Genomic DNA, 19469 nt, shown 5'->3' on the forward strand with positions numbered 1-19469 from the left:
ATATATATACACACATATATATATATGACACTGAATCCCTTTGCTGTACACGTGAAACTAAGACAACATTGTTAATTAACTATACAATTAAAAAATGGTCCCAAACAAAATAATTTCAGTCATGCATATTCCCTTCTATTAGCTATTTAAATGTCAAGAAACTAAACGCATTACCTAAATCCATGAGGTCTCATCCCCATACCAGTGACATCAGGAGTACAGGGTCCACGCGGGTCTTTTGGGAAAGCAGCATATCTAGGTCCTAGAGGAGGGCCAATGGAGGACCCGATGCTCCCAGGATAGGGCGGGGGAGGCCTAGTAAAAGCCTGGCTGGCACTCTCCGGCTGCCAGTGCTGCAGGGGCCCCGGATGAGGCACTGCTCCTGGGGCCTGTGACCCTTTCTCCTGTCGACCTGCCAGCTTCTTCTGCTGTTGCTGCTGGAGGATGATTTCACGTAACTTCTGTCGCTGAACGGAAAGAAACAAAAAATGACCGGGACTTTTTAAAAAGTAATAGCTTTTTAAGTCTCAATGCTTCGGATTCTTGACTATGGTAATGTTTAAAATACCATAATATTTCAAAGTATGATAAAACACTAGCTACACTTAAATATTCAATCGGTTATAAAAAATAAAGTGATGATTTGGGTCCTTTTCCTTGCCATACAACTATCACAAAACTGAACCTTTCATATTTAAGAATTCCCCTACCAACTCATGAAAACTGAAATTAGATAAAAGAATAAGCCCAATTCATCAGTGTTGATTTTACCAATTTCATTTTTCTTCTTCGCAGTATGACCAATTCTACAGAAAAGATTGACTTTAACAGCTGTACATAAATTACTCAATTTGATAAGATGAACAGCATTCTCAAATAACACACTTAAAACATCTGAGAACATTCAACCTGTTTACCTGTCTCAGTTTCTCTGTATCTGCTTGAGACATGTTTGCAGTGCTCTGTGTATCGGTGACTCCTGAGGTCGGTACAGGTCCGGGAAGCTGGGACACACCGGAGAACTGCTGGCCTTGAGAATTCATGGGTGAGCTGGAAGGTGCACTGAAGCTCCCCTCTGATCTAGGCCGTGGCTGATCAGCGACATCGTGGGCAACCTGACTTGTTCCGAAAGAGTCAGACTGAGATCTCGGAGTCATGGGAGTCTGATCATAGGGGTCACGAGGGGCAGATGGGGAGACACGGCTAAAAGTGTCTGAAAGACCAGGTCCAGGTGGCCTGGGTGTTTGGGAACACGCATCAGGTGGCCTTACCAAAGGGCCAGGTAAGGCTGCTCCTCGATTTTGTGCTGCCTGCAGGAAAGGATCCTGATTTGGCATGAGGACTGGTCTTGTCATTGAGGACCTAATAAAACCCTCTGAAATCCTTGGCCTCGGTATTGCTGGTGGTTGAGAGTAAGGAACAGAAATTCCAGGTCTCGGTGTTCCAGGAGGGTGAGCACGTGGGTCAGAACGTCTCTGATTAGCTGCAGATGTAACAAATAAGTCTGCTTGTGCAGACGGCCTTGGGGCTGGTGGCTGCTGACTATACGGACCGATGGTGGTGGGCCGGGGAGTTCCAGGAGGTTGAGAATAGGGGTCTGGATTGGAGCGAGATGTTCCTGGGGGCTGGGAATAGGAATCTACAATAGGACGTGGAGTTCCTGGAGGTTGGGAATATGGGTCCTGAGATGTTGGCCTTGATATGGTTCCAGGCTGGGGAAAAGCCCTTGAAGGATGAGCAAAGGATTCATTCATTGCTGGATGTGGGGTGACGGGAGGCTGGCTATATGGATCACTTGACTGGTTATGAGAAAAGTTATCTACAGGTCGTGGTGTCAAAGCAGGCCTTTCATAAGGGTCAACAGACAATCGCCTCGGTGCCTGTGACACTGACCCATAAGGGTCCTGGGAGGATGGGGGCGGCTGCATTGGAGCTTTAAAAGGTCCGGGACCACTATCAAGAGGTGCAGGTGTCAACAAGGGTCGAGCATATGGATCAGGTATCCGTTGTCTTTGAAACGCATCTGCCCTAGGCGACGGTTTAGTAAAGTGGTCATTGGTTCCAGACGCTAGAGGACCTTTTGCAGTTTGTTCCGAAACTACAGGAGACCGGGGCAGGCCTAAGGGTTTGGGAAACGGATCTGTCATCACAGGCCTAGGTGTGTCTGGAGGCTTTGCATAGGGGTCACTACTTGCTGTGGAGGAAGAACATAGATCTCTGACTGGGGATGGCCTACTTGCTGTTGTCTCGCTCATCTGAGTGGGCCTAGATACGGACGGTAAAGGTGCACAGTTTTCCACCAGTGCAGAATTTCTTCTGGAAAAACCATGGCCCCCAGCAGGTGGTCTTGGGGTACCAACCATTTTCGCATAAGGATCCGCTGGAGATGGCGGCCGGGAGTTAGAAGATCCAGGGGAAAACATCTGTGGGGAAGGCGGCTGAGAAGCCTGAGCCTGTGACAGACTCTCTGGGATGGAGATCCGGGACGGCGCCGGAGGAGGGGGTGGAGCTTGCGGTTTTACAAACACGTCATCTGATGGCGCGGAAGTGGGGGTGCCAGGCAGCTGCTTTGCAAACAGGTCTTTATGGAAGGGCTGTGCAGGAGACGTATTTCCATTGCCAGGCTGCGGGGTCATGGGGCTCTGGATGCCGCCACTCGGCGTGTCCGAGCCAGACTGCCCCAGAAGAGGCTGAGGGCCCAGCTGCTGCTGCTGCTGCTGCTGCTGCTGCTGCTGTTGCTGCTGCTGCTGCTGCTGCTGTTGCTGCTCGTTCTTCACCTGCTCCAGCTTCTGGGTGGCTTCAATCTTAGCCTGCTGCTTACTTTTCTGCCGCATTTGCTGTTGGAATAGGAAAGAAAAAAACAATCATACGGCTAAGGAAGAATATAGCTGTCACGGGGCAGGGGGGAACAGCAACAGAAAATTTATTCGTTTGATGTCGTCAGTTTCCAGATTGCTCCCCTATTGTAAATTCCTCAAGAGGAGAGACTATTATTCATCACAGTATACCGAATGTCTACGGCAGCATATCGTTTATAATATTTATTAAAACTTCCCAAAATCAACTTAAATATATTTTACTGAGAAAGGAAAGTCTATTTTAAATCAAATTTTTATATTGTAGTAAGAACTATAGCTGAAACTATATCATAAACAGCTCTTTTCTCAAAAAGCAAATTCTTCTAAATTAATTAATTTATCTTTTTATTTTTGGCCGCGTTGGGTCTTCGTTGCTGGGTGGGCTTTCTCTGGTTGCGGCGAGCGGGGGGCTACTCTTCATTGCGGTGCGCGGGCTTCTCATCGCGGTGGCTTCTCTTGTTGTGGAGCACGGGCTCTAGGCAGGCGGGCTCAGTAGTTGTGGCTCGTGGGCTCTAGAGCGCAGTCTCAGTAGTTGTGGCGCATGGGCTTAGTTGCTCCATGGTATGTGGAATCTTCCTGGACCAGGGCTCGAACCCATGTCCCCTGCATTGGCAGGCGGATTCTTAACCACTGCACCACTAGGGAAGTCCTAAAAAGCCAATTCTTAAAGAAACGGAAACACACACCTGTCTGAATTTCCATTCCTGTTCATGTTCCGATTCTCTTTGCTTTAGTGGATCTTTAAAAAGATCTGAATCAATACGAGAGCTGGGATCGATGCTATCTTGCTGCTGCTGCCTTTTCATGGAATCATTTGACATCTGTACTTTATTAATGCGTAAAGCAGCTCTGTTATCTCTGGCTTTTTGCTTTGAAAAAAGGAGAAGAAAATTATCTCCCAGTATATGTTAAAATTAAATAAAACTATGGCAAATTTTATCATACAAAAGCAAGAAAAAGTTGGGTTAAATAGTTGTAAACAGTTGAAATATTAATCTTGAGAACTTACAGCCTCTTGTGTGAAAAGATCTGGACACTACCCCACTTTTCCCTTTTATAAGGCATGTTTCAACAGAAGACATATTTCCATCTCTCTATTTGAACCAGGCTAGAGAACCCAGGTGTAATCTAATATTTTCAATCCTAATTTTTGTAACAGACTCTTCAAAAATGGAACGATTAATATCTCTCTCAATTTAGAGAAAAGGAAAATACCAAATCAATCCTCCAAATCTAAAATCTGGAACCTGAAGCTTAACGTTAAAAAAAGAAAAATCATTGAGAAATATTAAAAATATCCTGCCATTACCTCTGCCAGTCAAGGTAAAACAAAGCAAAGCATCATCAACACATCCCCCCACCAAAATTTTCTGCTTGATCCAAGCAGTCATTATCACTGACAGTATGTCTGCTGAAGATCAAAGTAGAAAATAAGTACATGTATTTTTCAAAACGGTAATGCAGATATCATATGCTTTCAAATGAAAGCAAGGATTTGGATCCAGTTGACAATCTTAATTTGGCTCTTTGGGAGAAAATAAGTCACCATCTGAACTGTGAATCTTATAAAATACCCTAATAATTCCTGGCCAAGTCCATGTTTCAAAAGCTCCTTAAAGGTGTCCAGGTATACCTCTTTCAAAATCCTCTACTAAACCTAATACAAAAAGAGCTTATTGTGGAAGAAACTGAGGCACATTAATGTGGCTGCAAAATGTAGTACTCTTTCGAAGAGATAAAACAATTTAAAAGTGAAATGAGTTAAACACGCTCCTAGGATAAGTGATTTCAATCTTCAACATACTGGTTCTATTAACCAGCTTATGAAAATGTCACCCTCTATATTAAGACATCATGAGTTAGGAAAACACTATAAAACAAAGCTGTTTATTAGTTGTACAAGTATTTAACATATGTTTTTTGGAATGGGAAATCTTTTTATGAACCTAAGACGATAATAATAAGATTCACGTATTGTATCTGAAGGCATGATACATGTGAGTTTTTTTAAATACCACGTATGGTGCTCTTTCCTGTGAGCTTGCTTTTCTCCACAGCTTGGCAATTTGCTTCACTCTAGTAGTCCAGTCTGCAACAAAAGAACACAGTAGACACATTCACAGAACCACGGTAATGATGCGTCTTAATCAAAAGGTTGATAAACTGCTAACAGTTAAACTTATTCTGCCCATATTTTCATAAATGATAGTCCTGTATTTAGTTCTTTGTATGGTATAAAGTTCCTGGCACACAGCAGACCAAACATATTTCTGAATGGAGTGCTGCCTCATTAACAATCTCACCGGTGGAGCTGGGAAGTTTTTAAATCAAAGTTCTAAGCAGCCAAGATAAAGTTAAGCCAAACATAATAACTTCCCTCAACCATGTAAGATGCTACCAGGACCAAAGCTAAACGTTTTGGAAAACATCTGTACTCAAGAGAATTCTATCAAGTTGACCAAAAGGAAGTAATCATTATTAAAAATAAGCATCTCATCAGCACTTGTGCACAACAAAGATACGGAAAAGCAATGATTTCAAGCCCCTTCTATGAACTCAGTGTCAGGACAGTACACAAAATGAAATGTGGGTGAGATCAACAGTTAGCAATAAATGTAGAAATGCTTTTGTCCATATTTATAAACAGAAAGCTTTGAAATAGCCAGTGAAAATGGAAATCAGCTGCAGACCAACAGCCTTAACATGGTATTTCATGAGGTTCTAGAATCACACAGTACATCTATTAAAGAAAATCACTTTAAAAAAAAGGAAACCTACAGCTCCAATCTAAGGACAATTTTTACACTGACACTAAGTGACTTAATAGAACCAGATATACTCATCTCTAAGCAGCAAATAAAACTGTGGTTAAAAAAACACACACACACAAAAAAAACCCTTGAAGAATGTGTATACTGCTTTAACAGACAGCCCTGCATTAAACCACTGACTTTTCTTGTTAGATAAGGTAGCATTTATTTCTATGAATAATATATAAAGTACTACAAGGTGGCCAAACCAAAAAAGACAGGGGTCATCCATAAAAAATCCACTTTTAAGTACTCCTCTAGTAATTTAAAAGAGCTATATGACAGCTGGGAAACTATTGCAAGACAAAGCTTAAGTGACCTTTTCAAATCCTAGTTTGTCTTGCAACATGAACTCAAGATACTAAATGAGCATTTGCTTACAAATATTCTGTAAGTAACATTATTCCAAATGTTTCATCCTCTTGCTAATGAGAATTTTCAAAAATGGTACCACTGTACCATCTGCTTTTTTCAAATGGGCTAGACAGTTGGGAAGAAGGGGAAATAATTCCGAGTTAGTTTCAATGTGAACAATACTTAGAATGGAGTCTGATTTAGCCTAACTTAATACTTCTGATTAAATGATAAGCTTTTTATTCTAGGAATTTTCTTGTACAATTACACATATAACACAACACTGACTTCCATGTATTTAAAAAGACTGCTAGGAGCTGGAATCACTTCATTAATTGAAATTAACTTCTGGAAAATATGCAAATCGGTACCGGGCTTAGGACTAAGAAAATGCAAGATGTTTCTAGATATCTAGGGAATCTTCACATTGTGCAGAGTCACACTAGATAAAAATTAATGGTGATACACAGGCTCTCTGTTATAGTGAGACAAGAACAAAAAAAGCCTGTGCCGTGTGGGAAAGCTGGTCACATGTAAGCAGTGATATATCCGTGACTTACCTGGGAATTCTTCCTTTAGGTTGGGGAAATTAATATTTGTGTAGAGAACTGGTGCTACTGTTGCCATTTCACCCAGGGCCTCCTCTTTCTCCCACTTGAGTGTGCTTCTCTGGGCATTTGACATTGTATCATTTTCTCCTTCCATAGTGGGAGCTGATGATGTCCAAGAGCCGTTAGGGTCACTTGCCATTGGATTAAATGCTGGATTTTTATCCCTGGCAAATAATAAACAACTTTACTTCATAAACATAAAATAACTTTCTAAGTACTATGGTCAAGTACAGTTTCATTAAACCTATTATTACAAAATAGCTAAAATGTTTGATGATTTTTCGCAAAGATCACAATGAGTGCAACACACTAACACTGTGCACGATCACTCAGACCAATAACCATTCATATAACAAAAAAGATTTACGTTTCCGTAGAACGTGGAGGCTTTTAAATACCTGGCATCAGTGTAGGGGGGCTGCGCTACAGCAGGGAAGGTTCCCAGTCCACTTCCAGGAGGCAAAGAATTATGTGCGAGATGAGGACTAGGTCCGATAAGGCCATTCACGAGTGGCATCCGTGAAAAAACATCTTAAAAGAAGAAAGCAGCAATTTTTGCATATTATTAAAAAATAATTAAAAAGCGGCGGAAATATTTTTAAATAAAAATTCGTAACACTACTTAAAAGTAGGATTTTCCCCCCAATATTATACTGTAAAATATCGCTTAAAGAGTGACTAGGTTATAAAATTTTGAAATATGGACTCTGTAATTCTGTTTACTTCATTATGGTATAATGGAAGTAGCATGTGTTTTGGAGTCTGACGGCCCTGAGCTTGAATCTTAATTCTGCTACTTGTTATAAGCAGAATCAATCACTGTTTCTATAAAATGAAGGTATTCTATAATGTAACTGGCATACTGTATGTGCAGTTTTCAGCACAGTGCCTGCTATGCAGTAAGTATGCAGTACATATGAGCTCTAAAAAAAGAATCAGGGCCTCCCTGGTGGCACAGTGTTTGGGAGTCCACCTGCCGATGCAGGGGACATGGGTTCGTGCCCCGATCCAGGAAGATCCCACATGCCGCGGAGCGGCTGGGCCCGTGAGCCATGGCCGCTGAGCCTGCGCGTCTGGAGCCTGTGCTCCGCAACGGGAGAGGCCACAGCAGTGAGAGGCCCGCGTACCACAAAAAAATAAAAATAAATAAAAAAAGAATCAATCTCAACAAATGCTAGTGAGTTGTATCAAACATTCTTTTTCACTCAAAATTTACAAACAGATGTCCCTTATATGAAAAATACACCTATTACTCTCAAATTGACACTTTCTCTAAAGTAGTTTGGAACAACAAGCAATATTTCATCTACCATTATAAATTGGATGACTACTGTAAAAATAAATAATTTCTGGTTTTGACCTAATTTTCATTACTTGCAGTTTCAGCCCCCAAATGTATTTTAATTCTCATTCCAGTACCTTCACATCTTCTTTCTAAATAGACATTAGGCAAACCATAATAAGACCACCTTGTGTTTCTCCAAACTCTCCACAAGCATATAACTCCAACCCCTATTGCGATCATCTATTTTCCTAAACGATTTGGAAATAAGCCAACTGTCCTTAACCAAGCAGTTTTCCAGCAAAAAAAACAAACGAACAAAAAACCCACCTTTTTTTGGTGTACCTTCAAAAACCCCTTCCATAAACTTACAGTGGTAATCATTTCACGACGTATGTCAAATCACTATGCTGTACACCCTGAACTATGCAGTGCTGTATGTCAACTATATCTCAATAAAACTGGAAGGTGGGGAGAAAACCCTTCCAATTTAAAGACATAATAAATACACGGCCTCTACTTACGTCGTAACACTCAGAACAACACTAGGAGATCCACATCACCAGTTAATTATACAAATGAAAATCAGTTACAAAGTTGGTTAATACTGGGCACACCTGGTATAGTGACACAGAACTCCTAACCCAACCACTTGCCAAGCTATTAGAAAAAATAACGAAGTGTCCTGCCCACATAATGTTCTACACTACATAATGTCCTTTCAGCCAAACCAGACCCTCCGTTACAACCCTCAAGCTCGTCTGAGGACACTGGGGCTGACTGCCCGCAGCTTTTCAGGCTTTGTCTCAAGGACGGTGGTCCTGGAATCATCTGACTTCCAGGTTAGGGCTTCTCCTGCAGAACGGCAGAGCTGGGCCCACTGGATCTGGACTCCACAACAAGTGTCTCAGGACACTTAAGTTCACTCCAAGGATCGGATTAAGAAGCAAGATTTCTGCACTTATTCCAAGTAGAATGCTACTTCTATTTTTTAACTTTAGAGAAAAGTAGGTTCCACTAAGGAATATGATATTTTATTGAAAAATATTAAATGCCTTTCATGTAGTTAGGATAAAGAAAAGCTCCCTTCCTGGTAGTGAGAATGTGATTTATCCTGGAGCTATCAGCACTGACTACTGTACCTGCAATACGACTAGACTGAAACCTTACATAACAATAGCTATTACTCATTAGCAATTTAGTATATGCCTGGCACTGTTCCAAAACCTTTACATGTGTTAATTAACTCTTTGGTCCTCACAACCAGGCCATGAAATGGGTTATTACGTGTAGCTCCATTTATGCAAAAAGACCCAGAGAAATTAAATAACTTAAGTACACATAAATAGATGCAAAGCATTTTCCCTTTGTTATTATTTTAACTAGGAGGTGGTCTTTTTCCCATTCTCTCAAGTCTACCATACCTGGTCACACTAGTATCTTTTTCAAGGCATAAACCATGGTAAGAATTGCAAAGTCACTTCATGGAACTTTCACCTAAAGTGATTTCAAGTTACTGTCTCAATCTTCTTGAAATTTCCCTTCTCCGCTTTCTGACCTTCTGTAAAAGTGTCAACACATCACACTCTGCCCTTCTCCTCATCGCTCCTACTAAGTTGTTCCACTGAAGATCACAGCAATCTCACCATCCAGTGAAACAGTGCCTTTCACCCCACCCGACCCTACAGCCTGATGACGGCCACTGCGAAGATCCTATACGTCTCACTCAGTGTCTCCATCTCTCAGCTTTTTTCACTTCCACCTAATGCTTCAAAAGGGGAAAGGAGTGTATAATATAAATCAGTTGACTTAAGCATGTAACTCATTATTTAATTAAAAAGAGTTCTTCAAGATTCTGTACTCTACTGGCAGTATATTCTTAAGAAACCTCACCCTTCCAACCACTAAACAGACAATTCCTAAATTTTCATCTATAGCCTTGAACAACTGCAACTGCCTGTAAGTCAGAACAATGTGTATGTCCCATTTCTAACTAAAAATGGCCTAAAACTAAATTCATTACATCTCCACTACCCTCCCCCTACAACACACACACACACACACACACACACGCGCGCGCGCTTCTTTGTTCCCCCACAACACACACACACACACACACACGCTTCTTTGTTCCCCTACAACACACACACACATGCACACATGCACACACTCGTGCGTGCACGCTTCTTTGTTCCATGTTTCCAGTTTACAGCATGACTGGTTGTCCTCTAGGCAAGCCTGGCTTATATATAGTCTAGTTCAATTTATTTCCTTTTTTCTCACATCTTACATCCATTTGGTAGCACTATCCTACTTATTCTAACATCACTGTCTCTCAAATCCATTTCCTCCTTTCAATTAGCACTGCAGATATATTTAAATGGAGCCCAAATTCTAACTCAGTCCCAACTGCAATAAACTCATTAGTACAACTCTTCTTGTGTCAAATCCATTTCCAATACTGACATCAGAGCTACTCTGCCGAAATGTGTAACTCATCAGGTCATTTCACTGGTGTGAGGTCTCCAGTGCCTCTCAGAAACCTGGAGAAAAAAAGGCCAACTGCCAATGCCTAGCTGTGTAGACACAATTCAGTCCCACGCGTACTTTTTGCTCTGCCTTCTTAAACACTGACCACTTACCTCTCTTCCTTTGCCCTGGAAAATGTTAGAGTTGCCATTCTTCAATATCTGTGTGGTCTCCCTGCATGTGACCTGATCATGCTTTATCCTTAAATTATTATTCTTTCAAACATGAATGCTGAAATCTTAGCGACTCCTACGCAAAAAAAAAGATCAACCCCACCTTTCCGACGGTGATGATCTCCCCACGAGAACATGCCTATCGCAAAGGATCTCCTTCATCCCTCTCCAGAAGAGAAGAGGAAACACAAGAAGAAGCGCCTGGTGCAGAGCCCCAGTTCCTATTTCATGGATGTGAAATGCCCAGGATGCTATATAATCACCACCGTCTCTAGCCATGCACACACAGTAGTTTTGTGTGTTGGCTGCTCTACTGTCCTCTGCCAGCCTACAGGAGGAAAAGCAAGGCTTACAGAAGGATGCTCCTGCAGACGGAAGCAGCACTAAAAGCTGCCGGAATCAAGATGAATGGGAAACCATCCCAATAAACACATTTTGGGTAAAAAAAAATAAATCAACTGCCCCCAACCTTCAAAACCTTATTAAAAATGAGACAGCACAGTGAAATGATTTAAACAATGATCATAAAACCTTTTATAAAGGAATACATCTTTAAATGATTTGATTTCTGAAATACATACTTTTAGTTTCAGAAAACATGGAGATAGTTTTTTTTATATGTTGAGAAGAGAAATATTGAAGAGTTCTTAATCATTAAGACAGCATATGGGAACAATTAAGGCAAGAAGCACTTATGATGTCTGTTTTATCCAAATGTAAATCACATGTTTAGTCTAGCAAAAATCAAGGTAAATTTATGTTTAGAGGCTAAACTGGTAGAAACTAAAATATTTCAATTATGTGCGTTATAGAATTTTTCATGTATACACAAAATTGGTAGTAAAGATAACATTAAATTATTTGTACATTTCAGCACTTACACAAAAACAGTGTATGAGCTTATAAAAGTATCATTACAAATTATTCAATTCAGTATATAATCATGAAGCAGTGACAACAGGATATAGAGAAATGACCCATTATTCAAATCATCAAGAACACACACCACCACCTCCCTTCTATAGGAGATTCCCAGACTGGCAGCACTACCACCTTACCTACCTACTCCCACAAAGTTTACTTCTAGCCTATCAGATTTTAGCTGTCCAGGCAGAGGGAGAAAGGAGAGCCTTAAACTTGTTCTGCAAGTAGTTACAAATAGGCAGAAGAAAGTGGATTAAACAAAATAGGCAAATTTCCACAGAATTAGGAATTTCATAGTCGACAGTGGTAGAAAGGCCACTGATTTACTCTGAAAGTATGTACTAAGGACATACTCTGTGGCAAGGTATACAGTGGTGAAGACAGATGTGACCCAAGCCTTCAAGGAGCTCACAATCTAAAGGGAAAACCATAATTACCCAAACAGTCATTTACATCTGCACCACATGCTACCAATGAAAAGCATGGGGGAGGTGTGCAGGTGGTGATTTGCTAACCACTGAGGAAATGACAGTGAAACTGAGACCAGATGGATGAGTCTAAGGCAGTCAGGTGAGGGGGGAGCAGTTCTCCAAACATCTTTGCAGGAAGGACTGAGTAAAAGTGAGCTGGGACTGGGACTGGGGGACGGGAAGAAGGCAGGCACTGTTAATAGTGGCACCGCAGATCAAGTGAGCAGAAGAATTCTGGCCATGAAGAGAATCGCCGATTTCCAGAGGATGTCAGGGAGGTAGGTGTGTAACTGAGGGAAACTCAGAGATTGGTACTCTTCCATGGCACAAAAGAGGGCTTTCTGCCATCAGTCTGTGTGCGTGGTTCCTGAGGGACACACACCGCAGAGCCATGCTTACAACACTTTTCGAGAGGCGACATACCCTGAGCGTGCGCGGGCAGCAGCGGAGGCGCCGGAGGCTGTGGTACGGAAGCTGGCTGCGTGGCTGCAGGACTGAGCACAGCGGTAAACAAGTCCTCCACATCCTTTCCTCCAAGCTCTAGGAGACACAGTTCCAATGACAGTACGATTAAAGGGCTACAGAGCCAAAGCACAGGGAATTCCATTCTTATAAACTAAAAATCAAAACACAAATACCTGGTATTTTATATAACTTCCCAAGAATTGCTCCTAGGATAAAATAAAGAGGTGGAAATATTAACAACCATCATTTCAATATACTGATACAAAACAGCATTTGACATAAAATTATCAGAAGAGAAGTTAAATTGTAAATAAGCATGCAGAAATCTTTGAAAATCATATTTACTCATGTCTTTTAGAAAGCCTAGATGTAGGGCAAATATTTTACCATCTGTGACCATTTTGTCTAGTTCAGGGCTGAGGATGCCATCGAGCTGCTCTTCACTTAACGGTCGTGAACTCTGATTGACACTTGGCTGAGGCAAAGAGGAAGGATCATCAACGCCGGCACCAAGGTCTATTCCAGCTGAGGAGCAAGGTATGCGTATTAAAAAGTGAACTCTGAACACTCACACAGAATGCACTACACTATTTCCCTGCATTAAAACACAACCATATGATTAACACAGAGCGATGAGAAGCCTGTAATTCTGAATTAATCTGGATTCCTAAATCAATCTGGAGAGTCAATCAGTAAAAATTAGGCACAATGTATCTATAAACTTGGGTGCTGCTTAAAGGTATGGTTTAATCAATGCAAACACATTCCCTGAGAAACCAAAGAACACATCTGGTTCTAAAGTGCTAATTTCCACAAAAAAATAAGCAGCATATTATTAAGACAGGACTCTCTAAGAAGAATCAATATACAATGTTTAATATACAATTAACTGCTTAAACTTAGAAGACAGTGTTTCAAATGTATGGTTCAACTTATCATATGCAGTTTGTGAAACAAGTTTCACACAAATTAATGACAAGCTCTAAAATTTTTAATGCCTTGTAAAAATTATCCTTTTGTGAATAATTTCAACTACAGATCATATTTTTGAAATATTCTGTAGTCAAAAACAATATACAGATTACGTTTATTACATGCTTTATCTCATATAAATTGGTTTTTAAGCAATAGTCACATTTAAAACTGGTTTATCTACTTTATCATGCTTCCTCCTCAATATTACTGCTATCAAAAAGTAAAATTTCATCTGCTCTTATCTGGAACTTATCTGCTCTTATAGGAACTAACTCTATAATATTTGGGTAATATTATAAATTACATACTAACATGAATAAAACCATTCATTTAAAAAAAAAAGAACACTACAGAGAAAGTCATCCAAAACACAGTACAGTTGTACCATGCTTCAGCTGCACGCACAAAGGGAAAAGCAAAGTTGGATTAGTGACAAATTAGCACTATAACAAATACACATGCACCTACAGGTTGTTTCAGCTGAAATCACTATTTAAAAAAAAAAGACTACTTCTAGTCAGCCGTCATCCATTGCTCAGTTTCTTACCAAATGGACAAGATGAGCTCTCAACCTGGAAAGTGCATAAATCAAGACCTACAAGACCCAAACCAAATAAAATGGATGATTACCACGGGAGCTGGGGGACGGTGCAAACAAAAGAAGAAACAGGTACAGCAGGACTCTAAGGCAACAGGCCTTAAATCTGATGCAATTAGACAGGCAACAGAAATTAACTAACTTGCTATTTCCCCTCTTAAAGCAGGAAAGCCAAGGCAGATCAAATAAAATGATGAGTTCTTTGACAAAGGAAGGGGAGGGGAGGGGAGGGGAGGGGAGGGAGGGAGGGAGGGAGGGAGGGAGGGAGGAAGGAAGGAAGGAAGAAAAAGAAAGAAAAAAATTTTTTTTTCAGTTTCAGAGAAAAGACTAAGCTTGTTTCACACACATACCTCTCACTCACATCATAAAATAGACACTGGGCAAACAGTACTCATATATACCTGAATGATCAACTGATTTTGCAAGGTCGTCTGAAATTATTCCAAGAATGTCATCATCTGTGTTTAAGACTTCGGAAATATCGGCTAAGGGATCATCAGCAGTGCCTAAGCGCAGTAAGTATGTTTGTAAAGTGTCAGTATTTTCCTAGACATTAAATTCTAAAACTCACTCATTCAACCATTTACTAAATATCTAGAATACAGCAGATACTGAGGTAAGTACTAGAGTCATAAAAAGTTTATTACTTCTAAAGTAAGGAATTTTTCATAGAAAAGGCACTCCAACATTTTCAGTAACAAAACATTAAAAATTAAGACTTTTGTTTTTGTGACTACTGTATATTAACAATAAAAATTTAAAATAAAACCCACAGGCAATAAAAGTGAAACAAAGCAAAAAATTAAGAAAGTGGCATCACTAAAAATGACATCTGGAAAACGCTCCAGAAGATAAATAAAATATTAAAGGCAAACCTACTGTTTAGAAGTTCCTTGTAAAGTATAAACCAGATACCATCTAGTTAAATGCCTACTTCCAGCTTTACCCTTAACACTGATTAATTCACTTATTTATTCAAGGAAGTGTTTGAGCACCCACAGAATTATGTCTATGGATTATGTTAACAGGCACTGGTCCAGCCACTGGGAATACAGAAGTGACTAAAACAAAGTGCATGGCCTCCAGAGCTTACTTTCGCAGAGGGAGTCTGACAGTAAATAAATGACAGCAGTGTAAGTGCTATAAAGATAAGCAATAAGGAAAGAAGGATCCAGAATAAGATGTGGAAATACTGTTAGATAAAGTGGTCAGGGAAGGCCTTTTAAAGGTGGTTACCAAGCACAAATCTAATAAACAAGCTACGGGAGCATATGCCCTAAAATGGAGAGAGTACCTCAGGCAAAGGGAAAAGCAGATGCAAAGACCAGAGCAGGAAGAGTTTTGTCAAGACAAGGGGCCAGTGCTTGCGGTAAGAAAGGGAAAGAGTGGTAAGAGATTGAAAAGGCAGTTAAGCAAGATTATGGATGGTTTTACAAGTCAAGGCGAAGACTGAGCTTTATTCTGAAGTATAAAGTACAGCTGACCCTTGAACAACATGGGGGTGAGGGGCACCGACCCTCCACACAGTCAAAAATCCGAATATGACTTGTGGTCGGCCCTCCCTATATCCTCATTTCCACCTCTGCAGATTCAGGCAGCCAGGGATGGTAGGACTCCTGTACGTATCAGTGGAAAAAATCCTCATATAAGTGGACCCTCGCAGTTCAAACCCCTGTTGTTCAGGGGTCAACTGTATAATGGGAAGTTGCTGGAAGACTGCCAGAGGAGGGTGTGACTGACATCTTACAGGGAAACGCTGGTTGCCAGGCGCAGAACCGACGGAGGTGGAGGAGGGGGTAAGGCATGTTGGCAAGAGGGGAGATGGATCAGTCAGCAGGCCTTGGACGGGTCTAAGTGAGAGGTGGTACCAGCCCACAAGACTGTGGTGGGAGGGTGAGGTATCATTTGAAGGCAGAGGCAAACTTGCGGAGATATCAGATGTGGAATATGAGATAATGAAGAGTCAAGGAGAACTACCAGGGTTTCTGGCCTAATCAAGCAGGAAAATATTTAGGCTACCTTTAGAAACTTTATTAGTCATTTAAGTTAAGGGATATCTGAATATTTTTATCCATTTGGACTATACTTTTACTTAAGAAAAAAAAAGGATTCATATTTAGAATGGATAAACAACAAGGTCCTACTGTATAGCACAGAGAACTATATTCAATATCCTATGATAAACCATAATGGAAAAGAATATTTTAAAAGTATATATGTGCATAGCTGAGTCACTCTGCTGTAAGGCAGACATTGGCACAGCATTGTAAATCAACTATACTTCAATTAAAAATTTAAAAAAAAAAAAGGAGAGGAGGGGAGGACATAAAATACTCCAGATTCTAGATCAAATATTTCTATGAAAATAGTCTTGTCCCATTAAACGTATACTTCTCAAATAGAATTCAGACATACATAAAAATATAATTTTTTAAATTGAGCTAAAGTAAATTCTGTATGCCCAAATATTTGTAAAGTTTTTAAGAAATCAAATTATTTCAATAATGTATTCTCTAGAAAACAGTACACTTGAAAGAAAAAAAATTGGGGGATAATTGTTCCAGGGTTAAGGTTTGCGGGCTTGTTTGTTTTAAACCAATGGAATTCTACTAAACAAATTACAACCAGCGTTTTTTAAAGGACCATGTTTTAAAAGTTCTCCTCTACCTGAAGAAATTTTGTATCTTATCAACAAATTATTAAAACTGATGTAATGGACTACATTGAATAAAGTATTTTTAAAAAGGAAGCCATTACTTTTGAATTTCCATCATAGTGGCAAGAGAGTGGTTCGACTGCACAGGACATTATATTTAACCTAGGTTTTGAAATGTGTATTACTCTAGTCCTCTACATTTTGGCTTTATCATTAAAGTATTCTCTCTTCAGGAGTTCTGTGGAAAAAACAACTTCAAATAAAGGAAACAGGAATAAAAATAGTGTACAGCAATGTCTTTCCAGTCACAATATGTCTCCTTCCAACCTCAGTTCTTTTCCTTATAAAAACTCAAGGGCAATTTCCTTCTATGTAAGTCTTTAAATGGCTAGTCAAGACTTTTATAAGATAATCCTTCAGAGTAAGACATCCTTTGAAGGGCCGACAAGTCTTTCACTATGCATTATTTTAACAACATATTAACATGGGATCAGAGCAGGTAAGTACTCAAAACAACAACTAAAGTAAAATGATCTGCTAACATTAAACAAAGAGCATGGCCTTTACTCCCATGCTGGGTGCATTCAAATAACAAGGGGATAAGATTGCTTCTAATTATTTCAAGAAGTTAAAATAAAAAATAAAAGCCTGTATTTCCATCCAGGATAGTGGTAAGTTAATGAAGCTGTAACTACTTAATATATCAAAAGTCATCTTTCAGTGGAAGGCTGCTGCCTTAAGATTGTTTTCCAAACTGAGTTTATAAGATTAAAGGAGTAATAAATGTAATTCAATGGCAAAAGGAAGCCTGTCAGAAGAACATTAAATTTCTAATTGAAAGCGAGATAAAAAATACAGAAGTGGAGGAAAAACTTTGTGATACCTAACTAGTTAAACCTCTGAGAGCCTTGCTGACGTTAATATTAATAAACATTAAGCTCTCATACCTTTCTCTGATTCTAGGTAGTCCCCATATTCACTATAGCTAGGGCAGTGGGTCTCAATAGGGGACAGTTTTGCAGAGACATTTGGCAATATCTGGAGACATTTTTGATCATCATGACATCATAAGGACAGAGATGCTGCTAAATATCAGGACAGCCTCCCTCCTCCAACAAAGGTTTATCTGGCCCAAACCCTCAGTAGTGAGAAACTGATCTGAAATATATTTCACTTTGTTATCACAGTGGAACAGCCAGTTCCCAGCTACAGCACTCTTTTCCTCTTCTGAATTTCTTGGGGCTATGTAATTAACAAAAATCTACCTAAGTTGAAGACTATTATATTTATAACTCACCAACTATGGCCTAATTACACTCCCTTACCTTACCCTCAGCAAACTGTAAACCAAACATTTTCCTTCGCCACTCACAGGAGTTGATTTAGTGGTTGTTACACAGATAAACTTATTTGATAAATCTTATAGACCTGGTACTTCAATAAAGTTAATTTTTAAAATGCGTATGAGGCCAAACTAAAGCATTTCAAAGGTTTGATTAAAAGGAAGATGAATGTAATGCGATAAAGAAAAGTTTGTCACTGATTCCACATACCGTGAGTTCCAGGTTTTGCTGGAGTTGAGGATGAACTAAGTAGTGGATCTAAGGAAGGATCCAAGAAATTTGTGTTCATGTTTGTTTTGTAAGAAAGCTGAGCTGTATCTTCTGATAGATTATCTAAACTTAGTCTGTTTTGTCTAGTTGTATCTAGAAGATCTTTTCCAAAGAAAGCTTCCTAGATAAAGATAAGCACATATGAGAACAATTGACTTAGTTATAAAATTCTAAACTGAGAACAGATAATTCTGTCATCATTTTGATAAGAAGGCAGAAATAACAGAAAAGCTTAGTATTTAACAATATAAAAATTGAATATAGAAATATATAAATAATTATAGAGATAGCCTGTCAATTCTTTTATATAAAGAATTGACCGGAATTTTAAAAATAAGGTTTTTTGGGTTTTTTTTTACAAGAATCAAATAAAATTATGCAAATAAAACCACACAATTCTGTCACATATGTTTCTACCAACTGCAGTATAATAATTCGATACTCCCAGATTAGATTACAATTAAATTTAAAAATGGATAAATTTGTAACAGTGTGGCACCTTAATTCATATTATAAGAAAAACTAAAACTTCATGAATATTATTAATATTTATAGATTATCTACAGAGGACAGCACAAGGGTTTGATCTACAGCTTTAATATTTATATACTTCAGATAGATTTAGTATTCTCATACTCATGCATACAACCATATTAAAGACTTCACATGCTATAAATCTGAAAGAGGGTTTTTATAGTCATTTTAAACAAACTATGTGTACAAAATGTATGGCTATTAAAGGCTATGGCTTTTTATCCATTTACTCATATTAACTTTTCTCCATTTCAATATACTTGCTCTACTGTAGAGACCACTCTTTCAAGCTGGGCTCCTTACAGCTCTATATCTCCCCCAAACTTCTCAAGCATCAATAAAGAGAACAAAAGGAAGCACTGGGGACCCCCTTCACTTACTTCAACCCCAAAACTCTATTGTCTACAATGTGGTCTGCCTGGAAAGGGGATTCTTGGTGGAGGGCAATTTTGCAGTAACTACCAACATTTAATACACTCTTGCCAAAGACACATACACAGAAAAGGTTCACTGCAGCATTTTTTAGTAATACCAAAAAGAGAAAACAGACTCAATGTCTGTCAAAAAGCATATGACTAAATAAATTATAGATATCCATACTATAAAATACATCAATT

General features: G+C 39.4%; 2 protein-coding genes across 6 annotated transcripts in view; one reads left to right on the forward strand and one right to left on the reverse strand.

The window, feature by feature from the left end:
* Positions 1-19469, reverse strand: part of KMT2C (lysine methyltransferase 2C) — a 293733-nt gene that overhangs the window by 47330 nt on the left and 226934 nt on the right. For all 5 annotated transcript variants that reach the window (XM_079931158.1, XM_079931159.1, XM_079931156.1 and 2 more), the window contains 11 exons: positions 18259-18439; positions 14451-14555; positions 12864-13001; positions 12650-12682; positions 12435-12551; positions 7032-7164; positions 6583-6797; positions 4874-4947; positions 3545-3727; positions 918-2837; positions 175-467 (listed from right to left, as the gene is read on the reverse strand). In XM_079931158.1, coding sequence (XP_079787284.1) covers positions 175-467; positions 918-2837; positions 3545-3727; positions 4874-4947; positions 6583-6797; positions 7032-7164; positions 12435-12551; positions 12650-12682; positions 12864-13001; positions 14451-14555; positions 18259-18439 — 3392 coding nt within the window. The remainder of the gene's footprint in view (positions 1-174; positions 468-917; positions 2838-3544; positions 3728-4873; positions 4948-6582; positions 6798-7031; positions 7165-12434; positions 12552-12649; positions 12683-12863; positions 13002-14450; positions 14556-18258; positions 18440-19469) is intronic.
* On the forward strand, positions 9927-11081 carry LOC307191573 (small ribosomal subunit protein eS27-like). The gene has a single exon (XM_079931683.1). It carries the CDS (start codon positions 10753-10755, stop codon positions 11002-11004), a length of 252 nt encoding a protein of 83 aa, XP_079787809.1. The 5' UTR covers positions 9927-10752; the 3' UTR covers positions 11005-11081.

This window comes from Stenella coeruleoalba (assembly GCF_951394435.1).
Source record: "Stenella coeruleoalba genome assembly, chromosome: 9".
NCBI lineage: Eukaryota > Metazoa > Chordata > Mammalia > Artiodactyla > Delphinidae > Stenella > Stenella coeruleoalba.